This window comes from Trichosurus vulpecula, chromosome 3 (assembly GCF_011100635.1).
Source record: "Trichosurus vulpecula isolate mTriVul1 chromosome 3, mTriVul1.pri, whole genome shotgun sequence".
NCBI lineage: Eukaryota > Metazoa > Chordata > Mammalia > Diprotodontia > Phalangeridae > Trichosurus > Trichosurus vulpecula.
Genome location: NC_050575.1, coordinates 205,284,376 through 205,309,542, shown reverse-complemented (window position 1 = coordinate 205,309,542; position 25,167 = coordinate 205,284,376). Strand labels below are relative to the sequence as shown.

The window sequence follows — 25,167 nt, the reverse complement described above, 5'->3', positions numbered from 1 at the left end:
AATTTTCATTAAGCTCAATAAATAGGATTTATAGTATGGAAGGGGAGGGAATAGTACTGTGTACTATGTGCCAGGCACTGTACTAAGTGCTTTTATAAATATCTCATTTATGGCGGCTGGTAAGCAGGGACTAGAGTGAGCTCCGTAGCCGAGTCTCTCCAAAAACCTATAAAAAATGGCTCTGAACCAATTCTAGAACGGCAGAACCCACAGAACAGCAGAGGGAAGCAGGGCTCCAGCCCAGGACAGCCTGGATGGTCTCTGGGTGAGGTCTATTCCACACGGAGCTGGGAGCTGGGAACGGAGTGGAGCAGAACCCAGCCTGAACAGCAGTGGACCATCCAGACCAGAAGCCGGGCGGAGGGGGCCCTAGCACCCTGAATATGTGAGCTGCGGCAGTTACCAGACCCCTCGACCCACAAACACCAAAGACTGCGGAGAAGGTTAGTGGGAAAAGCTGCGGGAGTGGAAGGAGTTTACAGTTCCGCTTCCAGCCCCGGGGGCAGCGGAGGTGGGGCAGCTACAGCTGTTGTTACTTCCAGCTCCAGGCCCATCTGGTGGGAGGAATTAAGTGGCGGATCAGAGCAGGAGTGCAACAGCCTGCTGAAGATCTAAGCCCAGTCTGGACTGGGGGTTCTTGGGGAAGGAGAAGTGTGGCTCTGACGAGCTGGCACCTCCCCCCCAAACGTAGAACATAGAACTCGTTAGTCTACAAGCAGTCATACCCCACTGAAAAACTCAAGGGTCAAGTTAGTTGGTTGGGAATATGGCCAGGCAGCGAAAACACGCCCAGATTCAGTCTCAGACTTTGGATTCTTTCTTTGGTGACAAAGAAGACCAAAACATACAGCCTAAAGAAGACAACAAAGTCATAGAGCCTACAACAAAAGCCTCCAAGAAAAACATGAACTGGCCCCAGGCCATAGAAGAACTCAAAAAGGATTTGGAAAAGCAAGTTAGAGAAGTAGAGGAAAAATTGGGAAGAGAAATGAGAAGGATGCGAGAAAACCATGAAAAACAAGTCAATGACTTGCTAAAGGAGACCCAAAAAAATACTGAAAAATACACTGAAGAAAACAACACCTTAAAAAACAGACTAACTCAAATGGCAAAAGAGCTCCAAAAAGCCAATGAGGAGAAGAATGCCTTGAAAGGCAGAATTAGCCAAATGGAAAAGGAGGTCCAAAAGACCACTGAAGAAAATACTACTTTAAAAATTAGATTGGAGCAAGTGGAAGCTAGTGACTTTATGAGAAATCAGGATATTATAAAACAGAACCAAAGGAATGAAAAAATGGAAGACAATGTGAAATATCTCCTTGGAAAAACCACTGACCTGGAAAATAGATCCAGGAGAGATAATTTAAAAATTATTGGACTACCTGAAAGCCATGATCAAAAAAAAAGTCTAGATACCATCTTTCAAGAAACTATCAAGGAGAACTGCCTATTCTAGAGCCACAGGGCAAAATAGAAATTGAAAGAATCCATCGATCACCTCCTCAAATAGATCCCAAAAAGAAATCTCCTAGGAATATTGTCGCCAAATTCCAGAGCTCCCAGATCAAGGAGCAAATACTGCAAGCAGCCAGAAAGAAACAATTTGAGTATTGTGGAAACCCAATCAGAATAACCCAAGATCTGGCAGCTTCTACATTAAGAGATCGAAGGGCTTGGAATGCGATATTCCGGAGGTCAATGGAGCTAGGATTAAAACCTAGAATCACCTACCCAGCAAAACTGAGTATCATGTTCCAAGGCAAAATATGGATTTTCAATAAAATAGAGGACTTTCAAGCTTTCTCAGTGAAAAGACCAGAACTGAATAGAAAATTTGACTTTCAAACACAAGAATCAAGAGAAGCATGAAAAGGTAATCAAGAAACAGAAATTGCAAGGGACTTACTAAAGTTGAACTGTTTTGTTTACATTCCTACATGGAAAGATGATGTGTATGATTCATGAGACCTCAGTATTAGGGTAGTTGAAGGGAATATGCATATGTGTGTGTATATATATATATATATGTTTATGTATATATATAAGTGAATGTATATGTATGTATATATCTATGTGTGTATGTATGTGTATATATATGTATGTGTTTTTATATATATGTGTATATATATGTGTCTATATATATGTATGTATGTATATGTATATATATATGCATGTAAAAGAGAGAGAGCAGACACAGGGTGAGTTGAAGATGAAGGGAAGATATCTAAAAGAAATAAAATGAAATTAAGGGATGAGAGAGCAACATACTGAGAGAGGGAGATAGGGAGAGATAGAATGGGGTGGATTATCTTGCATAAAGGTGGCAAGAGGAAGCAGTTCTGTGGGAGGAGGGGAGAGGGCAGGTGAGGGGGGAATGAGTGAACCTTGCTCTCATCAGATTTGGCCTGAGGGGGAATACCATACATACTCAGTTGGGTATCTTACCCCACAGGAAAGAAGAGGGAGGAAGATAAAAAAAAATAAAAGGGGGGGGGATGATGGAGGGGAGGGCAGATGGGGGTGGAGGTAATCAAAACAAACACTTTGGAAAGGGGACAGGGTTAAGGGAGAAAATTCAATAAAGCGGGATGGGTTGGGAAGGAGCAAAATGTAGTTAGCCTTTCGCAACATGAGTATTGTGGAAGGGTTATACATAATGATACATGTGTGGCCTAGGTTGAATTGCTCGACTTCTTAGGGAGGGTGGGTGGGAAGGGAAGAGGGGAGAGAATTTGGAACTCAAAGTTTTAAAATCAGATGTTCAAAAACAAAAAAAGTTTTTGTATGCAACTAAAAAATAAGATACACAGGCAATGGGGCATAGAAATTTATCTTGCCCTACAAGAAAGGAAGGGAAAAGGGGATGAGAGGGGAGGGGGGGGTGATAAAGGGGAGGGCTGACTGGGGAACAGGGCAACCAGAATATAAGCCATCTTGGAGTGGGGGGGAGGGTAGAAATGGGGAGAAAATTTGTAATTCAAACTGTTGTGAAAATCAATGCTGAAAACCAAATATGTTAAATAAATAAATTTAAATTAAAAAAAAATATCACATTTGATTCTCACAACAATCTTGAGAAGTAGGTGCTGTTATGATCCCAATTTTACAGTTGAGGAAACTGGGGTTAAAGGACTTACCCAGAGTCATAAAGCTAGTAAGTATCCAAGGCTGGATTTGAACTCAGATCTTCCAGATTCCAGGCCCAGTGCTCCATCTACTATTCGACCAACTGCTTTCACAGCACATGGAATATTGGAGTCCTATGAATGTGGGGTGTCATGGCTATCGAGAGGAATATTCAGATAAAGTATGGGAGATCTATAGCTCTAGATTTCATATTTTTGATGTTTTGGGTAACATTCCATTATAATTCCCTAACTAAAATTCAAAAGTGGCCATGCATAGCAACCCAGGTATTTGTATGCTAAATCTCCTATGGTACCCAGAAGGGATATGTTAGCTTTTTGAAAGGCAATTAGTGTGATGGCTCTAGGAGGAGTGTTACCTGGTGGACAATATAAATACTACACTCCTTAGCTGGATAATTAACTGTGATATGCTATCTTCTAGTAGGCTAAAGGAAGGCAGCACACAAGCTGAACTGTATGTCTGCCAGGACTGCAGTGGCTCAAATAATACATGCGGGGCAACACAGGTATGATACCTGGAACAACCTCTGAGCGCTGAAGTAAAGAGATAACAAGATGCAAAGAAATCACAAAGTTTTGTTGCCAAAAGGCTATGAATGAGAGTAAGATTTCACACATGGTTTTTGCTCCATGTTGCATAAAGTTTAATTTCACAGTGGGCATTACCACTGAAGTAAATGCTACAAGAATTTTTTTTTTAGCCCAGATCTGTGATTTCATTGGTGGAGGGAATTTTAGTACAGAAACTTCCTCTTCCAATGTAGTTCAGCACTTGTAACTTACAGTCTTTGTGACCTTCTGGACCACAAGAAGTTGTCACTTGCTGAGGGTCACACTGCTAGGTGTCAGAAGTAGGACTTAAATCCAGGTCTTCTTGACAATGAAGCTAAGTCTCTATGCACTATGCCAGGCTGTCTCTCTTCCTACAGGTTATTATTTCCCACCCCACTCCCCCAACATTTTAGAGATGAGAAAACTAAAGCTCAGAGAGAGGCAGTTACTTAAACATGGTTATGAAGTATTAGAGGCAGGATTCAAACCCAGGTCTCTTTGGATTCCAAGACTAGAGTTTTTTGTCTTTTTTTCACCAAGCTGTTCCTATTAATTAATGTACACCTTTATTTTTAAAGGAAATTATGTGGACCTCTAGACAATTCCAGCCCTCTGTCTGGGAAGCTTCCTTCAAAAGTGACAAACACCACATTGGACATGACTTGCCATCTTTCTTTTGCTTCCCAAGGTGTGTCCTGATGGAGGTCATTGTATATATGTTTGAGGATCAGCTTGAAAATCCTGATGTTCAACCAGTAGTCTTTTCAATATAGAACACATGGTGAAGGTCATTTACCCTACTTCTCTCCAATCCTTCTCTCTTACAAAGATCAATCAAGACTCTGCATAAGTAATTAATAAAAGAACAGGAACCAAATGTAACAACTTAAATTTTACAATCTGTCATTGATACAATTAAACATAACTTACAATTTAATCCTTGTTTGGTGACTAAATCATTGGACAAGATTTCTAAATTCTGAAACTAAAGGGAGAACTCAAGTGGTCCCTGCATGGAGGATTTTATAAACCTTATAAAAATGATAAATATAATTCAATAAATATAACAAAAAATTCAACATATATTTATTGAACATCTAAAACCTACAAAGTTCTGTTAGGTGGGAGTTATAAAGATGAATAAAACAGGGCCCTAGCTGACGGTAGATGAAGGACAGTTGTTTATCCTTTGTTTTAGAAGAGGACCAATGACACCATGGATATCATGCCTAGTGACTGAATTGGATTTAAGTGAGGTAGATTTGAAAAAAGTCATCAGCCTCATTCTCTCTTCCTGAATCATTGAAATCCAGTGGTGGGACAAAAGTCAAGATGATTGGCTATGGCTGGGGATGAGGGGATGTCCTAGGATTCCTTGATGTCTGACCAAGCACCAAGAGCTCCACAGGGCCTGCTTCAGCCGTCTTCGTGGCCTTTGGAATGAACTGTTCTCATCTGTCCATCCCACCAGGGAAATTCTTCACATGCTTGGAGTGGGCATTCCTCTAACTCACTGAATTTGATGCACAGTATTTTGGAGTTGGAAGGGACCCCTGAGGACAACTAGTACTAGACATACCTGAACAAGAATCTTCTCCAGATAGTGAAGTACTGCAGAAAAAGGCTTAGTTTAGAACCAGAAGATCTAAGTTTGAATCCTAGCTCTGCCACTTAAGTACTTGTGTGATCTTGGGCAAATCTCTAAACCTCTGGTCTCAGTTTCATCATTTATAATATAAGATGGTTGAACTAGAAGGTCTCAGAGGCCCTTTCTGGTTCTAGCCATATTCAATTTATTAAGTGCCTACTCTATGCTAGCCACCATGTTAAGCACTGGGGATTCCAATACAAAAAAAAAATCCCTATTCTAAAGGAGTTTGCAATTTAGTGGGGGCATATTGAGAAGTTCCTCTTTACACCGAGGAGAAATACGTGTTTTGTTTTGCTTTTTGCAATTCCACCCTTATTTCTAATTATCTTTTCTAGGGCAGGAGTTCTTAAGCTATTTTTGTGTCACTGACCTCACTGGTGCTCTGGTAAAACCTATTCTCAGAAACTCTTCTTGGAATAATGTTTTTAAAAGCATACAATGAATTAAAAAAGGAACCAATTATACTGAAACATATGGAACGTTAAAAAACAAAGTTCATAGTTTCCAAGTTAAAAGCCAAGCACAAATCTAAACCTTCTTCTGTATGACTTTTTGATCGAAGGGTGGGGCCATGAACTTCCAATCTCCATTTAAGGAGACTACAGTTTAGAAAACTCACTTCTTACCCGGGTGCTCTACTTTGGGGCTTACCTTTTTCCACCAAGCCTCCACATTGGTTATCTCCTCTCTTCCTCTCACTTTTTCAGTTTCCTTTCGAGTCTTGTCTTCCCTTACTGATTGCAAGCTGCTTGAAGAATTTTGTATCTCCAGTGCTTGGCACATGTTCAGTCATTTTCAGTCATGTCTGACTCTTCATGACCGCACCTGGGGTTTTCTTGACAAAGACACTGGAGTGGTTTGCCATTTCCTTCTCCAGCTCATTTTATAGATGAGGCAACTGAGGCAAACAGGGTTAAGTGACCTGCCCAGGGTCACACAGATACTAAGTGTCTGAGATCAGATTTGGTCTTATGCCTTCTTGACTATACGTCCAGTGCTCTATCCACTAAGCCACCTAGCTACGGGGTTGGGGGAAGGCAAATCTACCACACATGGTGTTAGCACTGGGCACTGATAAAAAATGTCATGCTGTGTGGCATGTGATGAATGACATATTAGTGACAGAGATAAATGAATTCTGGGAAGAAAGAAGTGATTCCCTACCTCCCCAGCAACTCTGCTATGGCTGCCTGGGCTTGATGAGCATGAAGGGCAGGGGTCCAAAGGAAGCAGGGTTGTGGTCCAGTATCTTCTATAGGTCCATCCCTGCTGTTATGGGAGCACTAGGATAGGAATGGATGTCAGATCTTCAGTTGCCACTATCTAAAGTGGAAATATTCAGAGGAAAAGTACCACAACACTGAGTCCTACCAGGTCCTAGGGGCCTGGAAGGGAGAGGAGCAGAACAGTCAGTTCCTGAGTAACTAAGTAGTGATGAAAGCATACAGAGCTCACTAGATAGAATCTCTGGCAGCATTGCTTCCAGCCTAATCCTCCTCTTTACATTGCTGTGCTTACTGAACAAAGAACTAAACCCACTCCAGCCTGGCTCCGCTAGGGAACAGACTTGAGGGTCTGGGGCTTCCCTTGCTCCAGAGGCTGTTGCTGCTATCTTCACTTGTCTGAGTATGCCCCCCAGTGGCTCAGGGATGAGACACTGGGTATCCTGGGTGACATATCAGCCTCCTTCAAACTGCTGTATGACTATGCTAGTGGAGGGTGAGACCACATGCTCACTGCAGCTACTGGGTCTTGGCGCAGCTGACCTCTTTGCCACAACCAGGCCTGCCAGCTCTGACTTGCTGCCAAGTGCCCCCACACTCCACTCCCAGCTCTCCAACTTTTGTTTTTTTAGCTGTGAGACTTCCTCTAAGATGGCTGGAACGCGCAGCTGGGTAGGACTCTTCGTCAGAGTCAGTGTCTTCTATCAGTCACCATTTCCTGGCTTTGTTCTTTCCATTTTCATTTGGGCTTTCTCCTGATTTCACTGGAGTTTCTCGTCTTCACACAGCTGGTACTGCTGTAACATCACTTCAAAGTCCACATTAGCCTAGCGCTGGGTAAGCACCATCAGCTCCAGAAGATTTTCCAGTATCTCCATCTCCAGCTTGGAGTCCTTGTTCCAATTCTGCAGCCCCTTCATGGGATTATTTAATTCTTCATCTTCTCTTTCCTTCTGTACCCTTTTCTCTTCAACTTTCAGGAATTTCTTGGCCTGGAAATTTTGAGTGGTTCCATGATATAATCTGTATTCTCTGGGTCTGTTTTGAGGGTAATTTCAGCTAGACAACAGGTATTTTTGATGTATAAATTAAAAATTCCATATATAGCTCATTCCACAGTCTCCTTCCAGGCATTAAATTTCTTGCCTTCATATACTCACTATATGTCCTACATCTGATGTTGAATGGGGCCATCAGTCTCACCACATATTGCTGGTCTTTGAGCAACTCGAGTTTAGGGATTTTTGATGGATCAAAATGTTTTTTTTTTTCCCCTCAGACATCTTAGTGGCAGCCACTATGCTCCCTTTCCCCTCCACTTCACCAAATGCTCCTGGCTTATATATGGTTTTCAGTAAGTCAATAGTGGCCCCAGTTTCTATTTGAGCTTGATACCACTGCTCCAGTTTCATCAACTTATCTTTCTATTACACAATCTATTGGCAGAAAAAAGTCCTGGATTTGGAATTAGAGGACCAGGGTTTGAACTCTTCCTGTTGTTAATGTTGGGTCTCCCACTTAAACTCTTTGGACCTCAGTTTCCTATAAATGTAAAATGAGGGGCTGGATTAGACACCCTTCTAAGGTCCTTTCCAGATTTAAATCTTATCGTTTTAAGATCTCTCCACTTTTCTGGTCACCCTTCAATTTTTTATTGTTCTGACTTAGGTCCAACTCTCCATGACCCCATTTGGTGTTTTCTTGTTAAAGATACTGGAGCAGTTTGCCATTTTTCCTTTCTCAGCTCACTTTACAAACGAGAAAACTGAGAGGCAAATAGGATTAAGAGACTTGCTCAGGGTCACATAGCCAGTAAGTGTCTGCAGTTGGATTTGCTCAGGTTTTCCTGCCTCCAGGCCCACAACTCTATCCACCTAGTTTATTAATGTCACCCAAATATGCCCCAGACTGAACTTAGCACTCCAGACTTGGCCTGTCTAGGGCACAGTAGGGACCTAATAAAAAAACACCCCTTTCATCTGCTCAAAACAGCTTTTTAAAACTTTGCAATTTTCTCTTAAAGCAAAAGTTTTCCAGTTTCTTAATTTCTTTAAGACTTTTTAAAATAACTTGAAGTTTTACAATGCCTTTAAATTCTTATATTCTCCCCAACAGAGAAAAAAAATCATATAAACAGCGCTATAAAGTTTGCAGGGTTTCCAGAATGCTCTAGGGATTATCTCATTTGAAGAATTATAAAGAGAAGAAAAAAAAAATCCGTCTAACAAAACTAGATCAGCACATTGAATCCAGTCGGAAAGAACCGGCAATGCTCCGTACCCTTCTCAGTGTGCAGCATGATTCAGCGGGTTCGCTGGGAATACGGGGCACTCCTTGGGGCCTGGGAGAGCAAGCACTGCACTTGACAAGACCCGGGTTCAGGATCCAGTGGTGCTGTGCGACCTCTGGGGAATCACCTAATCTCTAAGAGTCTCCTTTCCCTGGCGTGCCAAAGAGGGCGGTAGAAACCGAAGACGTTTCACTGCCACACCGGCTAAAGCCCTCGGGGGTCTAATTCCAAACTCGTGTTTACCCCAGCTCTTTGGAGGCCGAGACAGCCCGATTCAGCCCAGGGAAAGAAACTTTTCACAAAAAGGAGCCCTTAGCTGGGGGCCACGTGACGCTGGGGACCTCTACGCGCGCGCATAGTGGTAGGTGGCGGCGTTTTCTATGTGACGCGCGTACGTCACGTGAAGGTTGAGAGGCGTAGAAAACTTCCTGTGCCCTCTTCCCACCGGGTCGTTGGGTGTCACATGCTCGCCAGCCCCCGACTTTCTCGTCTGGGCCTTCCTTTGGTGCTCCACCTCCCCCCCTCCCCGGGCCTTGCGTCGAACCTATTTAGCAAGGGCACCCACGCCGGAAATCCCGACGGCGGCAGCGGCCTCGGCGGAGAGCGAGGGACGTTGTCTCCGGAGGCAAGCGAGGCAGACCGGAAGTGCCTCGGTCTCGGCGGCTGGCTGGCGGAGCCATAGACAGTGTGCACATTCACTCACACTCATACACACACACACACCGGAAGCCGCTGGTCAGAGGCGGAGGCGGCGGCTGACGCTGAGACCGAGGCCGAGGCAGGCCGCGGAGCCCCCGAGTGTCAGTGTCCCTCCTGCCGCGGGGCCGACCGGGCCGGTCGCCATGGAGCCCGGGGCGGCGGAGCTGTACGACCAGGCGCTGCTGGGCATCCTGCAGCACGTGGGCAACGTCCAGGACTTTCTGCGGGTGTTGTTCGGTTTCCTTTACCGCAAGACGGACTTCTACCGCTTGCTGCGCCACTCGGCGGATCGAATGGGCTTTCCCCCTGGGGCGGCCCAAGCCATGGTGCTGCAGGTAACCCGCGGGGGGCCACGCCGGGGCGGGGCGGCTCTGCGCGACCCCACCCGCGCGGGATGCGTCCCTTTGTCACCGGGGTCTGGGGAGCCGCCCCTTCGCCGCCACCTCTGACCCGGTGCCCCGGGGTAGGGGGGCGGGGAAGAGGAGAGCCCGTAGCTCGATCACTCTGTGTGGTTGTGGCCGGTCCCTTCCCCTCTCTGGCGCGCAGCTTCCTTCTCGGTGAAGTGACAGGGTTAGACCGGATGACCTCTAAGACCTCTTCCGATTCGGACATTCTAGGAGTCTGTGTTTGGAGGGATTTCCGTCCCCTTGGTCTCTTCCTCTAGTGAGCTGTCTTCCCTGAAAGGGCATGACGGGGCTCTTGCTGAGGGGGCCTGAGCACTTGGAATCAGTCTGGAAGGCTTGGGTTTTCAGTCCTGCCTTCACACTGCTCTTACAGTCGGAAGGGAGCCTAGAGGTTATCTTAGTGCCATCCCCCTCGTTTTACAGATGGGAAAACCGGGTAAAAAAGCCTAAGTGATTTGCCCACGTTTAAGCAGTAGTAGTGAAGAACTGGCGTTTGAACCCTGGTCATTTCACTCCAAATCCAGCCCTTTCCATACTAACACAGTGCCTCTTTACTGTGATCTTGGACAAGATAGTTTGTCTCTCTGGATTTTAGTTTCCTTATCTGTAAAACGGGGAATAAAAGTAGCATCTACCTTATGGATATTTTGAGGCTCAAATGAGGTATTGTATGTAAATCGGCTTTGCAAATCTTAAAAGAGGAATATAAATATTATCTATTATTATGGTGGCCAGGACACCACTGTAGGCTTGGGAGCACCACTTAAGAGAGCACCTTCCTGAGAGAAAAACACAGATAACCTCAACAGAACTAGTGCCGTGTTAAAATAGAAAAATTGGCAAAGAGGTTGAAGGGAACCAGGATGATCTGCTGTCAGGTTGTGGAATGGGTGCAATTTTTTTTTGTTCAAAGTTTGATAGATTTTTAAGTGTCTACATTTAAATCCAGAAGTAAAAATATTAATCTGTATCTGAGGTAGAAAGAAATCTCCTCTATTTGTCATATTAGTAAGTTGGCGTCTTATCCCTCTGCTAGGATTATAAATTAAAACCGGAAGGGACTCTAGAGGACATCCAGTCCAATCCCCTCATTTACAGATGAGAAAATTGAGGCCCAGAGAGATTAAAAGTGATTTGTCCAAGGTGACACAGATAGTAAGTATCCGAGTTGGGATTTGAACTTAGCTCCTTTGACTTGAAATCAAGTGCTTTTTCCATCATACCATGAACCGTGAATTACTTGAGGGCTGGTATTGTCTCTTCTAACCTTTCCTATGACCAGAAATTTCATCTAATAGTTGTGTACAAATAATAATGATTGTGATGATAAATAGATCACATTTACACAGCACTTTACATATTGTTTAATTTTATTTTTACGACAGTCCTGTGAAATTGGTTCAGAGATGTTAAGTGACTTGCCTCGGTGTGATCGTACAGCTAGCAAGTGTATGAGGCAAAATTGTTTTTCTTTTGACTTTAAAAAAAAAATTGTTTGTTTTAATCATGCAAAATCTGTCTTCTCACCCTCCTATCCCAACCCCCTACCCAAACACAAGAAGAACAAAAACCATTACAAACATGTACGGTCAATCAAAGCAAATTTCTGTGCTGGCCGTGTCAAAAAAAATTTGAGTGCTTTACCTCTCAGGAGGTGGATAGCATATTCATTATCAATTTTCTGGAGTCCTGGTTGGTCATTATGCTGATAAGAGCTTAGCACAATAGTATTCTATTCCATTTATAGACTATATTTTGTTCATCTATTACTTAATTTATGGGCACCCCCTCAAGTTCCCATTCCTTGTCACCTCAAAAAAAGCTATGTTTTTGTACATCTTTAGAGTGTTTTGCTTAGAACTAAGCCCTTTCTTGACTTGCCCTTCCTTGACTTACTCTTCCTTGAAGACTCCCTTTCCCTTATTTCCTTTCCCTTCTATTTCCCTGTTGAATGAAATGTATTTCTGTCTTCATCTGTGTATGTGTATTCTCCCTTCTTTTGGCTATTTTGGATGAGAGGTAGGTTCAAATATCTCTCTGACTTCCCTTCCCCCCTTCCCCCCTTTACTCATTCATTCTGATTAAGTAAGATAATTTTCTCAAACCTTCCTTTCCCTTTTTAATCAGGAATGTTTGAAAATTCTGTATTTCTTTAAGGATCCATTTTTTTTTTCTCCCATAGCATTACATTCAGTTTTGCTGGGTAAGTTACTCTTGACTATAAGCCCATATAGCCTTTGCCTTCTGGAATATTATATTCCATGTTCTCCATTCCTTTATAGTGGTGGCAGCTAAATAGCGTGTGATCCTGTGGCTCCTTGGTACTTGAATTCTTTCTTTCTGGCTATGTGCGGTATTTTTTCTTTGTTTTGAAAGTTCTAGGTTTTGGCTATGATGTTCCTAAGAGTTTTCATTTTGGGGTTTCTTTCATGAGGTAACCAGTGGATTCTTTCTGTTTCTACTTTGTTCTCTGATTCTAAGAGATCTGGGCAATTTTCTTTTAAGATTTCTTGCAACAATTTTATATTTATATATGTGCATATATACATATACACATGTGTATATGTGTATGTGTATATATGTGTGTATACACACACACACACTCCTTTTTTTGGTCATGGTGTTCAGATAGACCAGTGATTTTTAAATTTTTTCTCCTCATTTTTTTTCCAAGTCAATTGTTTTTGCTATGAGAAAACTTACATTTGCTTCTATCTTTTTCAGTTTTTTGACTTTGTCGTAATATTCTTTGTTGCCTCCTGAAGTCATTGGTTTCGATTTCTACCATTCAAACCTTGCTTGGGCATGGTTTCGTACCTTTAGTGCCAAGATGTTAATTTCCTTTACAATTCTTCTATAGCTTTCATTTCTTTTCCAGTTTTTTTACTCATGCACTTTCATTCCATTTATAAACATTTTTTTAAAAACTCTTGTTCATCTCTTCCAGGAATTCTAGTTTAGTTTGAGCCCAAACTGTTTTCTTTGAGGCATTGCTTGCAGATGTTTTGGAGTCATTTTCCATATCCATGTTTAGGTCTTGAGCTTCTGTGCCACCATAATACTCATTATGGTGGGGTTCTTTTTTTAGTTTGCCCATTCTTCTATCTACTTAATGATTTTTGGATTTGACATTAGGACTAGGCTCTGTCACACTTCTGGAGGGAAGTTATGGGTTTTTCCTGTTGCTGCTTTCTTGGGGTATTGAGTTTTGTATCTCTCAGGTTCTCAGTCACAAGTGAGGGACCTGTAAGCTCTCAGTGCTCCCAGAGTGCTCTGACCCAGGGCAAGTTGTCTCCCTGCTCTGAACTCTGCAAGTTCCTCACCTAGATTTGTGTCTGAGTAAGAGAAGACTACTGAAGAACTTGTCCCCTATCAGCCAAGTGAAAACTTTTGAACACTCCTGGTTCAAAGTGACAGGAGTGAAGGCTTTCCTCTGTTCTAGGATTCCTGCCTTGGTTATTCTGTAGACTGGGCTAGAGACTGGAAGCAAGACCCTGCTCTGAGATTGGGTTCTGAGCCATACCATTGCTGATTGCTTCTGAGCTTCCTCCTTTTTCCATACAGAACCCAAGGCCTCTCTATGTGGGTATGCCCCTCCTGTACATCCTCTTTGCATTCCTTATTGTATCTGTGACCTGAAACTGGATATGAGTGATAAGCTGTCAGTTGGCATCTGTCCCTGTTGTAATGCCCTGGTGTGGGCATTTTGCTCAATTATTGAGAGTCGTTTTGGCCTAGTAGATGCAGTGCTATACTGTACTTCCATCTGGGAATGCCCTGTAAGAGTCTGGGATCTCTTCCTGCCCTAGTACACAGCCTTTCCCTGGGCACTGCTGTGCTTTGTACACTTTGTGATTCAAGCCGGACTCCTCCCCAGTGTCCATATACTTTCTTGTCTGTCTCCCTGAGCTGAAATGGGCTGGATAAAGGACTCACTGTGACTTCTGGATTTCCCTAAGAGGATTTGGTGCATTTAGTCTGGTGCATTTTCTTTTTTTTTTTGGAGGGGGGAAGGCAGGGCAATTGGGGTAAGTCACTTGCCCAAGCTAGTAAGTGTGTCAAGTGTCTGAGGCCAGATTTGAATTCAGGTCCTCCTGGTTCCAGGGCTGGTGTTCTACTAACTGTGCCACCTAGCTGCCCCTGGTGCATTTTCTAGATCTGTTTGGAGAAGTTTTTTGGAATGAAGCTTGCTGCAGTATTTCTTATCACTCCGCTATCTTGGCTCTACCTCACTGATGCTGAATTTGAACCCAGCTCTTTTTTTTTAACTTTTTTTTAAAAAAGAATTTAATAACTATGTTAAATAAAATTTTAAGAATAAATTAAATTAAGCCAGACATGGTGCAAGGCACTTCAAATATGAATACAAAGAACAAAGAACATTATTTATAATGAGCTTTCATTCTAATAGGAAAGAAAACATGTACATATAAAGCATGCATAGCATAAATATGAAAGAGTAATTAAATACAAAGTTTTTTGGGAAAGGAGGTGCCAGCAATTAGACCTTAGAAGGTCTTAATGGCAAAGCTTTTTGAGTTTCATCTTTTTTTTTAATAATTTATTTTAAGTTTTCAACATTTACTTCCATAAAATTTTGAGTTTTAAATTTTTCTCACCCTCCCTCTCTTCCCCTCTCCCCAAGAAGGCATGTAATCTGACACAGGCCCTATTTATACATTCATATTAAACATATTTTCACATTAGTCATGATGTAAAGGAGAATTAGAACTAATGGGAGGAACCACAAGAAAGAACAAAACAAAAGAAAAGGAGAGCAAATAGTATGCTTCTATCTGCATTCAGAATCCAAAGTTCTTTCTTGAGATGTGGGTAGCATTTTCCATCATGAGTCTTTTGGAGTTATCCTAGATTCTTGCATTGTTGAGAAGAGCTGAGTTTATTAAAGTCAGTCTTCGCACGATGTGACTGTTAGTGTGTACTATGTTCTCCTGGTTCTGCTCATTTCACTCAGCATCAGTTCATCTGAATCTTTCCAGGTTCTTCTGAAAGCATACTGCTCATCATTTCTTATAGCACAATAGTATTCTATTACATTCATGTGCCACAACTTGTTCAGCCATTCTCCAACTGACCAGCATCCTCTCAATGTCCAATTCTTTGCTACCACAAAAAGAGCTGCTATAAATATTTTTGTACTTGTGGGTCTTTTTCCTGTTTTTATGATGTCTTTCAGATACAGACCTAGAAGTGGTATTGCTGGGTCAAAGGGTATGCACAGTTTTATAGCCCTTTGGCTATAAGTTCCAAATTGCTGTCCAGAATGGTTGGATCAGTTTACAACTCCACCAACAATGCATCAGTGTTCCAATTTTCCCACATCACCAACATTTATCATTTTCCTGTTTTGTCATGTTAGCCAATCTGGTGGATGTGATGTGGTACTTCAGAGTTGTTTTGATTTGCATTTCTCTAATCAGTAGTGGTTTGGAGCATTTTTTTTCACATGACTATAGATAGCTTTAATTTCTTCTTCTGAAAACTGCCTTCATATCCTTTGACATTTATCAATTGGACAAAGACTTGTACTCTTTTAAATTTGACTCAGTTCTCTATATATTTTAGAAATGAGGCCTTTCTCAGAGACGCTGCCTGTAAAAACTGTTTCCCAGCTTTCTGCTTCCCTTATAATCTTGGTTGCATTGATTTTGTTTGTGCAAAACCTTTTCAATTTAATGTAATTAGTGTCATCCATTTTGCATTTCATAATTGAACCCAGGTCTTGGTGGTTGTATTATAGTACTCTGCTTATTAGTCAACTAATACTTAATTGCTTATTTTGCTCAATTATTGAGAGTCATTTTGGCTTAGTAGATTCAGTTCTGTACCGTACTTGGGATTCTGGAGATCTAGGGTTAGAATCTTGCTTCAGGTACTTATTAATAAGTTTAGTGACATTGAATAAGTCACTTAGACTCTGAGCCACAGTTTCTTCATCAGTAAAATGGAAGTAACAGTAGCTGGGTTGTGGTGATTTCTCTGTTATCCTTTTTGGATGTGGAATCTCATTCCAGCTTTTCACTGACAGATTTCATTAATTTGGACTGTGTATCCAAAATGTTTACTTCCTATCTATTCCTTTCTTAATCCCTGTAAATAGCATCTATCCATACAATTCTACCAAAATTACTTTTTCTGTGATTATTGATGACTTCCTTCTTGCCAAATCTACCTGGGACATAATTAAGCTCACATGTTTATCACACAGACTGTGAGAGTTGAGTGTATAGAGTATACAAAACTACCTATATCCTAGGGGGATAAGGCAAGTATGCACATAACTGATAGAGTGAATGCCGTATAGAGCAAGGTTGGTATAGGAGATAGTTTTAGGCTTGGAGAGACGAAGTTATATCTGCCTGACACTAGCCATATCACTGTGGGCTAGTCACTCTGCCTCTGTGTATCTCAGGCAACTCTCTACTAAGTCAGTCTAGAATAGATTGATGGCTTTCTGAGTTGTGAAGGGGAATTCCCCAAATAACAAAATCATGGATTCTATATTCAAAATCATAGTGTTTTTATACTTTGTAGCTTATTTTCTGTAAGTGTTATAAGAAAGATACAGAAGTATAAATTGAAATACCTGTCCTGCCCTAAGGAAGCTTATGGTCAAAGAGGGTTATGTGGCAGAAAATTGTGAGCATAGAAACATTTTAGCAACACAGCTGAAATGCTGAGAGTGAGTGCAGTTTACAAATAAGTGGGTATATAGAGAGAATGGTGACCCAAATTCAGAACCTTAGGTGAATACCTAGAATTGTGAGGTGGGAAGAATGCTAGTAGAAAACCAGGAAAGTTCAGTTTCCAAGAAACTGAGGAAAATTTCAATAATAATGAAGTTCACATGTATATAATGGTTTATAGTTTGCAAAATGCTTTCCTCACAATCAACAAGTATCATTATCCTTGTTTTCACATAAGGAAACTGAAGCTTTGATCAAGTGACTTGCCCAGCATATACAGGGAGTAAATGGCAGAGCCAATACTCAAACCCAGGTCTTCTGAATCCAAGTCCACTACTCTTTCCTTTTTACCACATAGCCATTCTTTTATAAGGAATAGATGGTCAAATGTCTCAGGTAGAGTTGGTAAAGAAGATGTCATTTGGAGCCTTAGAGCAGGGCTTCTTAACCTGGGATCTGTGAACTAACTTTAAAATTTTTTTTTTTAACTATTTCAGTATAATTGGTTTCCTTTATAATCTTGTTTATTTTATTTTATTCATTGAAAAGGATTAGTCTGAGAAGGGGTCCATGGGCTTAACCAGATTGCCAAAGGGATCCATGACACAAAAAAAGTTTAAAAAAAAAAAAAGCTTCTACCTTAGAGAAAATGGTATCGGTGGAGTTGTGTGATAAGAAGCTAGATTGAAGGGATTAGGAAACTAAGTGGATAGCTAGGACATAGAGGTTTTGGATGTAGAGCTTAAGTTCATGAAATTGAAAAGTGAAAAGTTGGAAAGAAGTTGCTCATTTAGGAGGAGTGAACAGCAAGTTCTTGCTTAAGTATCTTCTTAAGATAGAAGAGATGTGAATGTGTTTGCCAATTGAAAGAGCTTGTGGGGAAAGGTTACTGATGGAGAGGGTATGAGAGAGGTAGGGACTGCCATCATTATAGATAATTACATAAATGTGACTCAAGCATCACTTAACCTCTTTTTTGGGTCAGTTTCCTCATTTGTAAAATGAGGAGGTTGATAAAAGAAGATTTCTGCCATCTCTAATCTGTAACCCGAATTGTAAGAATAATTCTGTAAGAAAAATAGGAAAGAATGGGGTCCATGAGTACAAGGAAGGGTTTAACTTTATAGAGAAAAGAAATCTTCTTAGCCTAGAGGGAAGGATAAAAAGGACCATATGGGGACTGTGATATGAATACCAGCATAGGAATTCATTCCTGGATACTCTCACTCCTCTCAGTAAAATAGTGTGGTTATTAGTTGACAGTTGTGAGAGAAGAGGAATTAAGGATATTAGAACAGAGTAAAGGTCTAGAACGAGTGGGGAACCTATCGCCTTGAGGCCACATGTGGCCCCTCTGGGTCCTCAAATGCTGCCCTTTGACTGAATCCAAATTTCACAGAACAAATCCCCTTAATAAAAGGATTTGTTCTGTAAAACTTGGACCTCAGTCGAAAGACTGCACCCAAGGACCTAGAAGGCCACGTGGCCACCAGACCGAAGGTTCCCTACTCCTGGTCTGGAATAATTATTGTGAGGAATATGCTAGGTAAAAATGAGATTAATAAAGAAATTGAACAGCAATGAGGACTAAAGTTAAAGGTGGGCAATATGAATCTGTTGTTGCTTGAGTCAGCACTATTCAGCCTTTTTGTGCTTAAAAACAGGGGAAAAAAAGAAAGCAAACAATGGAGTGACCTCGGGTTAAGTGTGGGCACAGTAAGACTAATTAAAGAATAAGGAAGTAGAGTGCTGAAGTATTTGACTAGAGTCTGGGATGAAAAGTGTTTGCTCTAGCCAGAACATTTTAATGAACTGAGAGAAATATGACATGTAGTGAAACTGGATTTGGTGGGTCATTCATTTATCAAATATTCATTGAACATCCACCATGGTAAGTCATGTTGTCAGAGGGACTGTGGGGGATACAAAGATGCATAAAACCTAGTCTCTGCCCTTAAGGAGTTTATGATCTGACAAGGGAGATAAAGCATAAAAATGACTACAGTGCAAGGAAATATAAAATAAGTGCCACATGACAAAGAAAGTGCCATAGGGTATGAGAGGAAAGAAAGTTCTTTGTTGACGAGGATGATCTGGGAAGACTGTATGGAGGAGCTGACATTTAAGTTAAGCCTTGAAGGATGGGTGAAACTCTAGTTGGTGGAGGTGGTGAAAATACAAATAGGAGAAAGTAACAGCATGAACCAAGATTGTAAGCATAGGCAAAGAGATAACAAAATTACTGCCTTTTGCAATTGATAATAGTGGTATACTTAGAGAACCCTAGAGAGTCAACTAAAATTTAATTGAAATAGTAACTTTAGCCAAGTTGTAGGATATCAGATAAATCCACATATATCATCAGCATTCATATGTACTATATCCAACAAAACCCAGCAAGAAGAGCTAGAAGGAAAAATTGTGTTCAAAATAACTATAGAAAGTACAAAATACTTTTAAGTGGATCTTCTAAAATTCACTCAGGGACTGTGTGAACCTGACCATAAAACATCCTTTGTTGCAAAAATAAAGACAGATAAATAATTGGACAAGCATTAATTGCTCTTGGGGTAGGGTTGAGCTAATATAATGAAAATTGCAATACTCTCTAAATTGATTTGTACAGCACTAAATAAGTAAACTTCCAAAGGAATATTTTTATAGAGCTAGAAAAAATAGTAATGAAATTCAGATAGAACAGATGGTCAAGAAACTTAAGGGTAATAATGAAAAAAGTGAGAAAGAAGGACTTCATCAGTACAAGATCTCAAACTATACTAAAAAGCAGTAATCATTAAGGTGATTTGGAACTGGTTTAAAAAGAGACAATCCAATTAATGGAACGCATTAGGTACACAACATACAGAAGCCAAAAAATACAGTAGCATAGTATTTGATAAATGTAAAATCCCTAGTTACTGGGGAGGGGCTCACTATATGACAAAACCTGGTGGAGAAACTTGGCAACAGTGTGGCAGAAACTAGTTTTAGAAAAATATTTCATACCGTACCCCAAGATAAACGCCAGATGGATATGTGACCTATATATAAAATGTTACATCATAAACAAAATAGAGGTGCAAGGAAGAAATTAATCTTTTGGGTCTATGGATATATCTATGAGATCCAAGTGATGAGATGATCATACATGATAAAATGGATAATTTTGCAAAAAATAAAAAGTTTTGGCAAAATAATTCTAACAAAAATTCAGAAGGAAGCAGATAACTGGGAAAAAAATCTTTGCAAAAAATTCTCTGATAAAAATCTATCCAGGATATATAAGGAACTGATTTTAATTTGGAAGACTTAAGAGTCATTCCCCAATAACTAAACGGTCAAAGAACATGCACTGGCAAGCACTTTTCAAAAGAAGAAATCCAAGTATCAAAAATGAGATGAAAAATACTCCAAATCACTAGTAATTTTAAAGCAACTTTGAGGCTTTACCTCAGAGACTGGTTCCCCTACTCAGAGATAAGTTTGACCTGTCAGACTGGAAAAGATGACAAACAGGTACACTTACGCTGTTGGTAGAGCTATGAATTGATCTAACAACCATTCTGGAAAACAACTTGGAACTATATGCATAAAGTTAACAGAACTGTAAATATGCTTTGTTCCAGCTTTCCCACCGGTAAATCAAAGAAATCAAAGAAAGGGGAAAAGGATCTCTTTGTATAAAAATATTTATAGTAATTCTTTTCTTGGTAGACAAACTTTGGAAACTAAGGGTTGTTCTATTGGGAAAAGGCTAAACAAATAATGTTATAGTAGTATGACGTAATATTGTTCCATAAGAAGTGATAAAATGGACAGTTTAAAAAGAAACTCTGAAGGACTTTTATGAACTCATATAACACAGAGTAAATAGAAACTAGGAGCAATTTATACAATAATAATGCTATTATGGAGAAAAACAACTTCAAAAGACTTTAGAGTTCTCATTTAACACAATGGTAAACTATGAATCCAAAATAATGAAGATTAAATATGCCACTCACCTTCTGGTAGAGAGATGATGAACTTAGAATGTAGAGACAGAAATTATTGGATGTGGCCAGTGTGGGAATTTTTTCCCCCTGTGTAGATATGTGTTATGGAATTTATTTTTAAGTTTGTATTTTTAAAATTTACTCAGTGGGGGAGGACAGTAGTGTGAGGAACAGATTAAAAAAACACTTGGAAAAAAACCCCAAAAGATGTGGAATTAGAATGTCAAGGTTTGGTATATGGTAAGTAGAGCAGTTTGTAGTGAGGAAGGGTGAATATTAAAGGGCATAGTCTCCCATATTTAAAACTTTGATATTCTATTTAATTCTTCCTTCCCATTTCTTTTTCATATCCAATCAGGTACCAAGTTTTATAAATTTCATTTCTTTTTCTTCTCTTCTCAACACTGCTGTCCAAATACCTGATCCTTGTTACCACCAGCATGGATTATTGTAATAACTTCCTAACAGGTCTTCCTGCCTCTACTTTAGTCTTCCTTTCAACCATCTCTTCATACCATAGATAGGTGCTACATAATCCTTCTGCCTCAAACTCTGTAATGTCTCCTTTTTTGCCTCCCAAGTAAAGTTCACACTCTTTAACTTGGCATTAAGATCCTATACAGATGCCCTTTTATCTTACCAGCTTGTTTCCCTTTCATTTTTTCTATGCTTCAGCCAAAGGAGACTATATACTATCATCTGTAGGTATCCTTTACTTCTCCTTTCTGTGTGTCTTTGCTTGTGCTATTCTTTATGCCAGGAATGTTCACTCCATTTGTTGAATTCCTACTTATGTTTTAAAGTCAGGGAACTGTTTTCTAATTCCCTCCATTATTCCCCTCTCCTTACCTTTTTCCCCTTGGGTCACACATAACACTTTGCATTTATAATATAGTTTATATTAAGTTATTTGTGGTATGTTCTTTTACTAGACTGTAATCTACCTATAATTTTTGCACACCTTTTTCTTCTTTGTTCTTTTTCTGCTTTTATTCCTTTCCTCTCAGTGAGTTCTTAATTCCTGGCTAGATCATTTCTTCTACTTTTCTCTTGGGCTTTTGCTGTTCTTTTAGGCTGGCTTGCTTATAATGTATAATGTATTATAGTAACCATGTCAGGTTTACATTATAAATGCAAAGTACTGTGTGAGATACAAGGGGGAAAAGGTCTGGAAGAGAGAGGGAGTTGAGGGTAAGGTGAGAGAGGATCAAAAAAGCTTCCCTGGGGGAACTGGTATTTGAGTGAGGTGATGCCATGACATGCAAGTGAATTGGATTTCAGTGAGGGAGGGCTGTGCAAAGTCACCAGCCTCACTTTCACTTCCAGAGCCAGTTGGGTCCAATGGCCACATATTGATCAGGACAACTTTTGTCCAGGTTCACAGTTTACAAATGAGAAAACAGAAGTGAACAGACTCCTCAAGACCACTGAGAGTCAGGACTTGAGCACACCTTTCTGACTCCCATTGTAAAGAATGGGAGGACAGGCTGTGGCATTGGAATCAGATTCCATCTCTGACACTTACTACTTGAACTAATCACTGTACCTCTGGACATTGATTTCCTCACGTATGGGAGGTAGTTATTGGACTCAGTGATCTCTATGATCCCTTCTAGCTCAAATCTGTGATTGTGTGACTAGCTAAATTGGTGGCTGATTTGGTGGGAAGAAGGAGGGAAAGAATGAAAGCAGGAAAAAAGTTATTAAATACCTATATATTAGGCACTGTGCTAACTATTTTATAAATATCTCGATTGACCCTCACAACAACCTTGGGACTATTTTAACCTCAGACTGGGCTGGAAATGATAGAATGGAATTCAGGGTGGAGTTTAAAGTTTTCTTTATAGATATGAGTCATTTTGATGTCAATTCAGCAATTATGTATTGATATGTTCCTGTGTATAGGCATCATACTATACTAGGTGCTGTGGTTGATTTAAAATAAAAAGATAATACCTATGTGTGTAAAACTTACTTCATTGGGAGTATATGTAGAGAGAGGAGAATTACAGAACCTTGGGGGAGCAATCATAGTTAGGGGTCAGAAAAATGAGGAAGAGCAAGAGCCAGCAAAGGAAATTAAGAAGTCAGGTTATAGAAGAGCCAGGAATATACAGTGTCGTGGAAGCCAAAGGAAGAAGTAGGGAGTAGTTGTAATGTAAAAGTGCAGAGGGGCCAAAGTGGCTTTGAATTTAGTTATTAGGAAATCACCAGTTAAAATGAAGTTGAATGCCCTGTAATTATGACTAATCTTGGCCCCACAGAAAAGATAAGGACATGCACCTCCTTCTTTTCTTTGGAGCAGTGGGGCACTATGGGTATGGAATGTTGCAGATGCTGTTAAATTGATATTTTGCTTTGTTCTTTTTTCCCTTTTGTTAACTAAGGAAGGCTCCTGATGTGAGAAGGGTGAAGAGAAGGATATGTCTGGAAATGACTGATATAAAAACAAAAGTAACTGATACAAGTCATTAGTGACTTCATAGAGAGTGTTTTACAAGAATTGTGTAGGGTAGGAAACTAATAGATGCTTAACATTAAATAAAATAACATGTGGAAATGCTTGGTATATACTATAAAGTGCTATACTAGTATAAGATTTTTTTTACTAGTTTTATAAGACTTTCTTTTTTTAAAATTTAATTTATATAATATATTTAGTTTTCAGCATTGATTTTTCACAAGAGTTTGAATTATAAATTTTCTCCCCATTTCTACCCTCCCCCCCTCCAAGATGGTGTATATTCTGGTTGCCCCGTTCTTCAGTCAGCCCTCCCTTCTGTCACCCCACTCCCCTCCCATCCTCTTTTTCCCTTCCTTTCTTGTAGGGCAAGATAAATTTCTATGCCCCATTGCCTGTGTATCTTATTTCCTAGTTGCATGCAAAAACTTTTTTTTGTTTGTTTTTGAACATCTGTTTTTAAAACTTTGAGTTCCAAATTCTCTCCCCTCTTCCCTCCCCACCCACCCTCCCTAAGAAGGCAAGCAATTCAGCGTAGGCCACATGTGTATCATTATGTAAAACCCTTCCACAATACTCATGTTGTGAAAGACTAGCTATATTTTGCTCCTTCCTATCCTATACCCCTTTATTGAATTTTCTCCCTTGACCCTGTCCCTTTTTGAAAGGGTTTGTTTTTGATTACCTCCTCCCCCTATCTGCCCTCCCTTCTATCATCCCCCCTTTTTTGTCTTCTTCCTCCTCCTTTCCTGTGGGGTAAAATACGCAATTGAGTGTGTATGGTATTCCCTCCTCAGGTCAAATCCGATGAGAGCAAGATTCACTCATTCCCCCTCACCTGCCCCCTCTTCCCTTCCTAGAGAACCGCTTTTTCTTGCCACTTTTATGTGAGATAATTTACCCCATTCTATCTCTCCCTTTCTCCCTCTCTCAGTATATTCCTCTCTCATCCCTTAATTTGATTTTATTTTTTTAGATATCATCCTTTCATATTCAATTCACCCTGTGCCCTCTGTCTATATATATGTATATAGCATGTATATGTATATATATATATACACACATGCATATATACATACATACACACACCTATACACACAAACACACATATATATGTATATATGCCTATTCCCTTCAGCTACCCTAATACTGAGGTCTCATGAATCATACACATCATCTTTCCAAGTAGGAATGTAAACAAAACAGTTCAACTTTAGTAAGTCCATTATGATTTCTCTTTCCTGTTTACCTTTTCATGTTTCTCTTGATTCTTGTGTTTGAAAGTCAAATTTTCTATTCAGCTCTGGTCTTTTCACTGAGAAAGCTTGAAAGTCCTCTATTTTATTGAAAGTCCATATTTTGCCTTGGAGCATGATACTCAGTTTTGCTGGGTAGGTGATTCTTGGTTTTAATCCTAGCTCCATTGACCTCTGGAATATCATATTCCAAGCCCTTCACTACCTTAATGTGGAAGCTGCTAGATCTTGGGTTATTCTGATTGTGTTTCCACAATACTCAAATTGTTTCTGGCTGCTTGCAGTATTTTCTCCTTGATCTGAGAGCTCTGGAATTTGGTAACAATATTCCTAGGAGTTTTCTTTTTGGGATCTTTTTGAGGAGGTGATCCGTGGATTCTTTCAATTTCTATTTTGCCCTGTGGCTCTAGAATATCAGGGCAGTTCTCCTCGATAATTTCTTGAAAGATGATATCTAGGCTCTTTTTTTTGATCATGGCTTTCAGGTAGTCCAATAATTTTAAAATTATCTCTCCTGGATCTATTTTCCAGGTCAGTGGTTTTTCCAAGGAGATATTTCACATTGTCTTCCACTTTTTCATTCCTTTGGTTCTGTTTTATAATATCTTGATTTCTCATAAAGTCGCTAGCTTCCACTTGCTCCAGTCTAATTTTGAAGGCAGTATTTTCTTCAGTGGTCTTTTGGACCTCCTTTTCCATTTGGCTAATTCTGCCTTTCAAGGCATTCTTCTCCTCATTTGCTTTTTGGAGCTCTTTTGCCATTTAAGTTAGTCTGTT

The 25,167-nt window shown here is 40.2% G+C and overlaps 1 protein-coding gene and 1 pseudogene across 1 annotated transcript in view; one reads left to right on the top strand and one right to left on the bottom strand.

Annotated features, from left to right (window-relative positions):
* Positions 1-6,309: 6,309 nt before the first annotated feature.
* On the bottom strand, positions 6,310-8,874 carry LOC118842373 (annotated as a pseudogene).
* A 382-nt stretch (positions 8,875-9,256) lies between these two features.
* NUDCD3 (NudC domain containing 3) overlaps positions 9,257-25,167 on the top strand; it is a 132,822-nt gene continuing 116,911 nt past the window's right edge. The window contains exon 1 of the mRNA XM_036751758.1: positions 9,257-9,899. Coding sequence (XP_036607653.1) covers positions 9,708-9,899 — 192 coding nt within the window. The 5' untranslated portion in view covers positions 9,257-9,707. The remainder of the gene's footprint in view (positions 9,900-25,167) is intronic.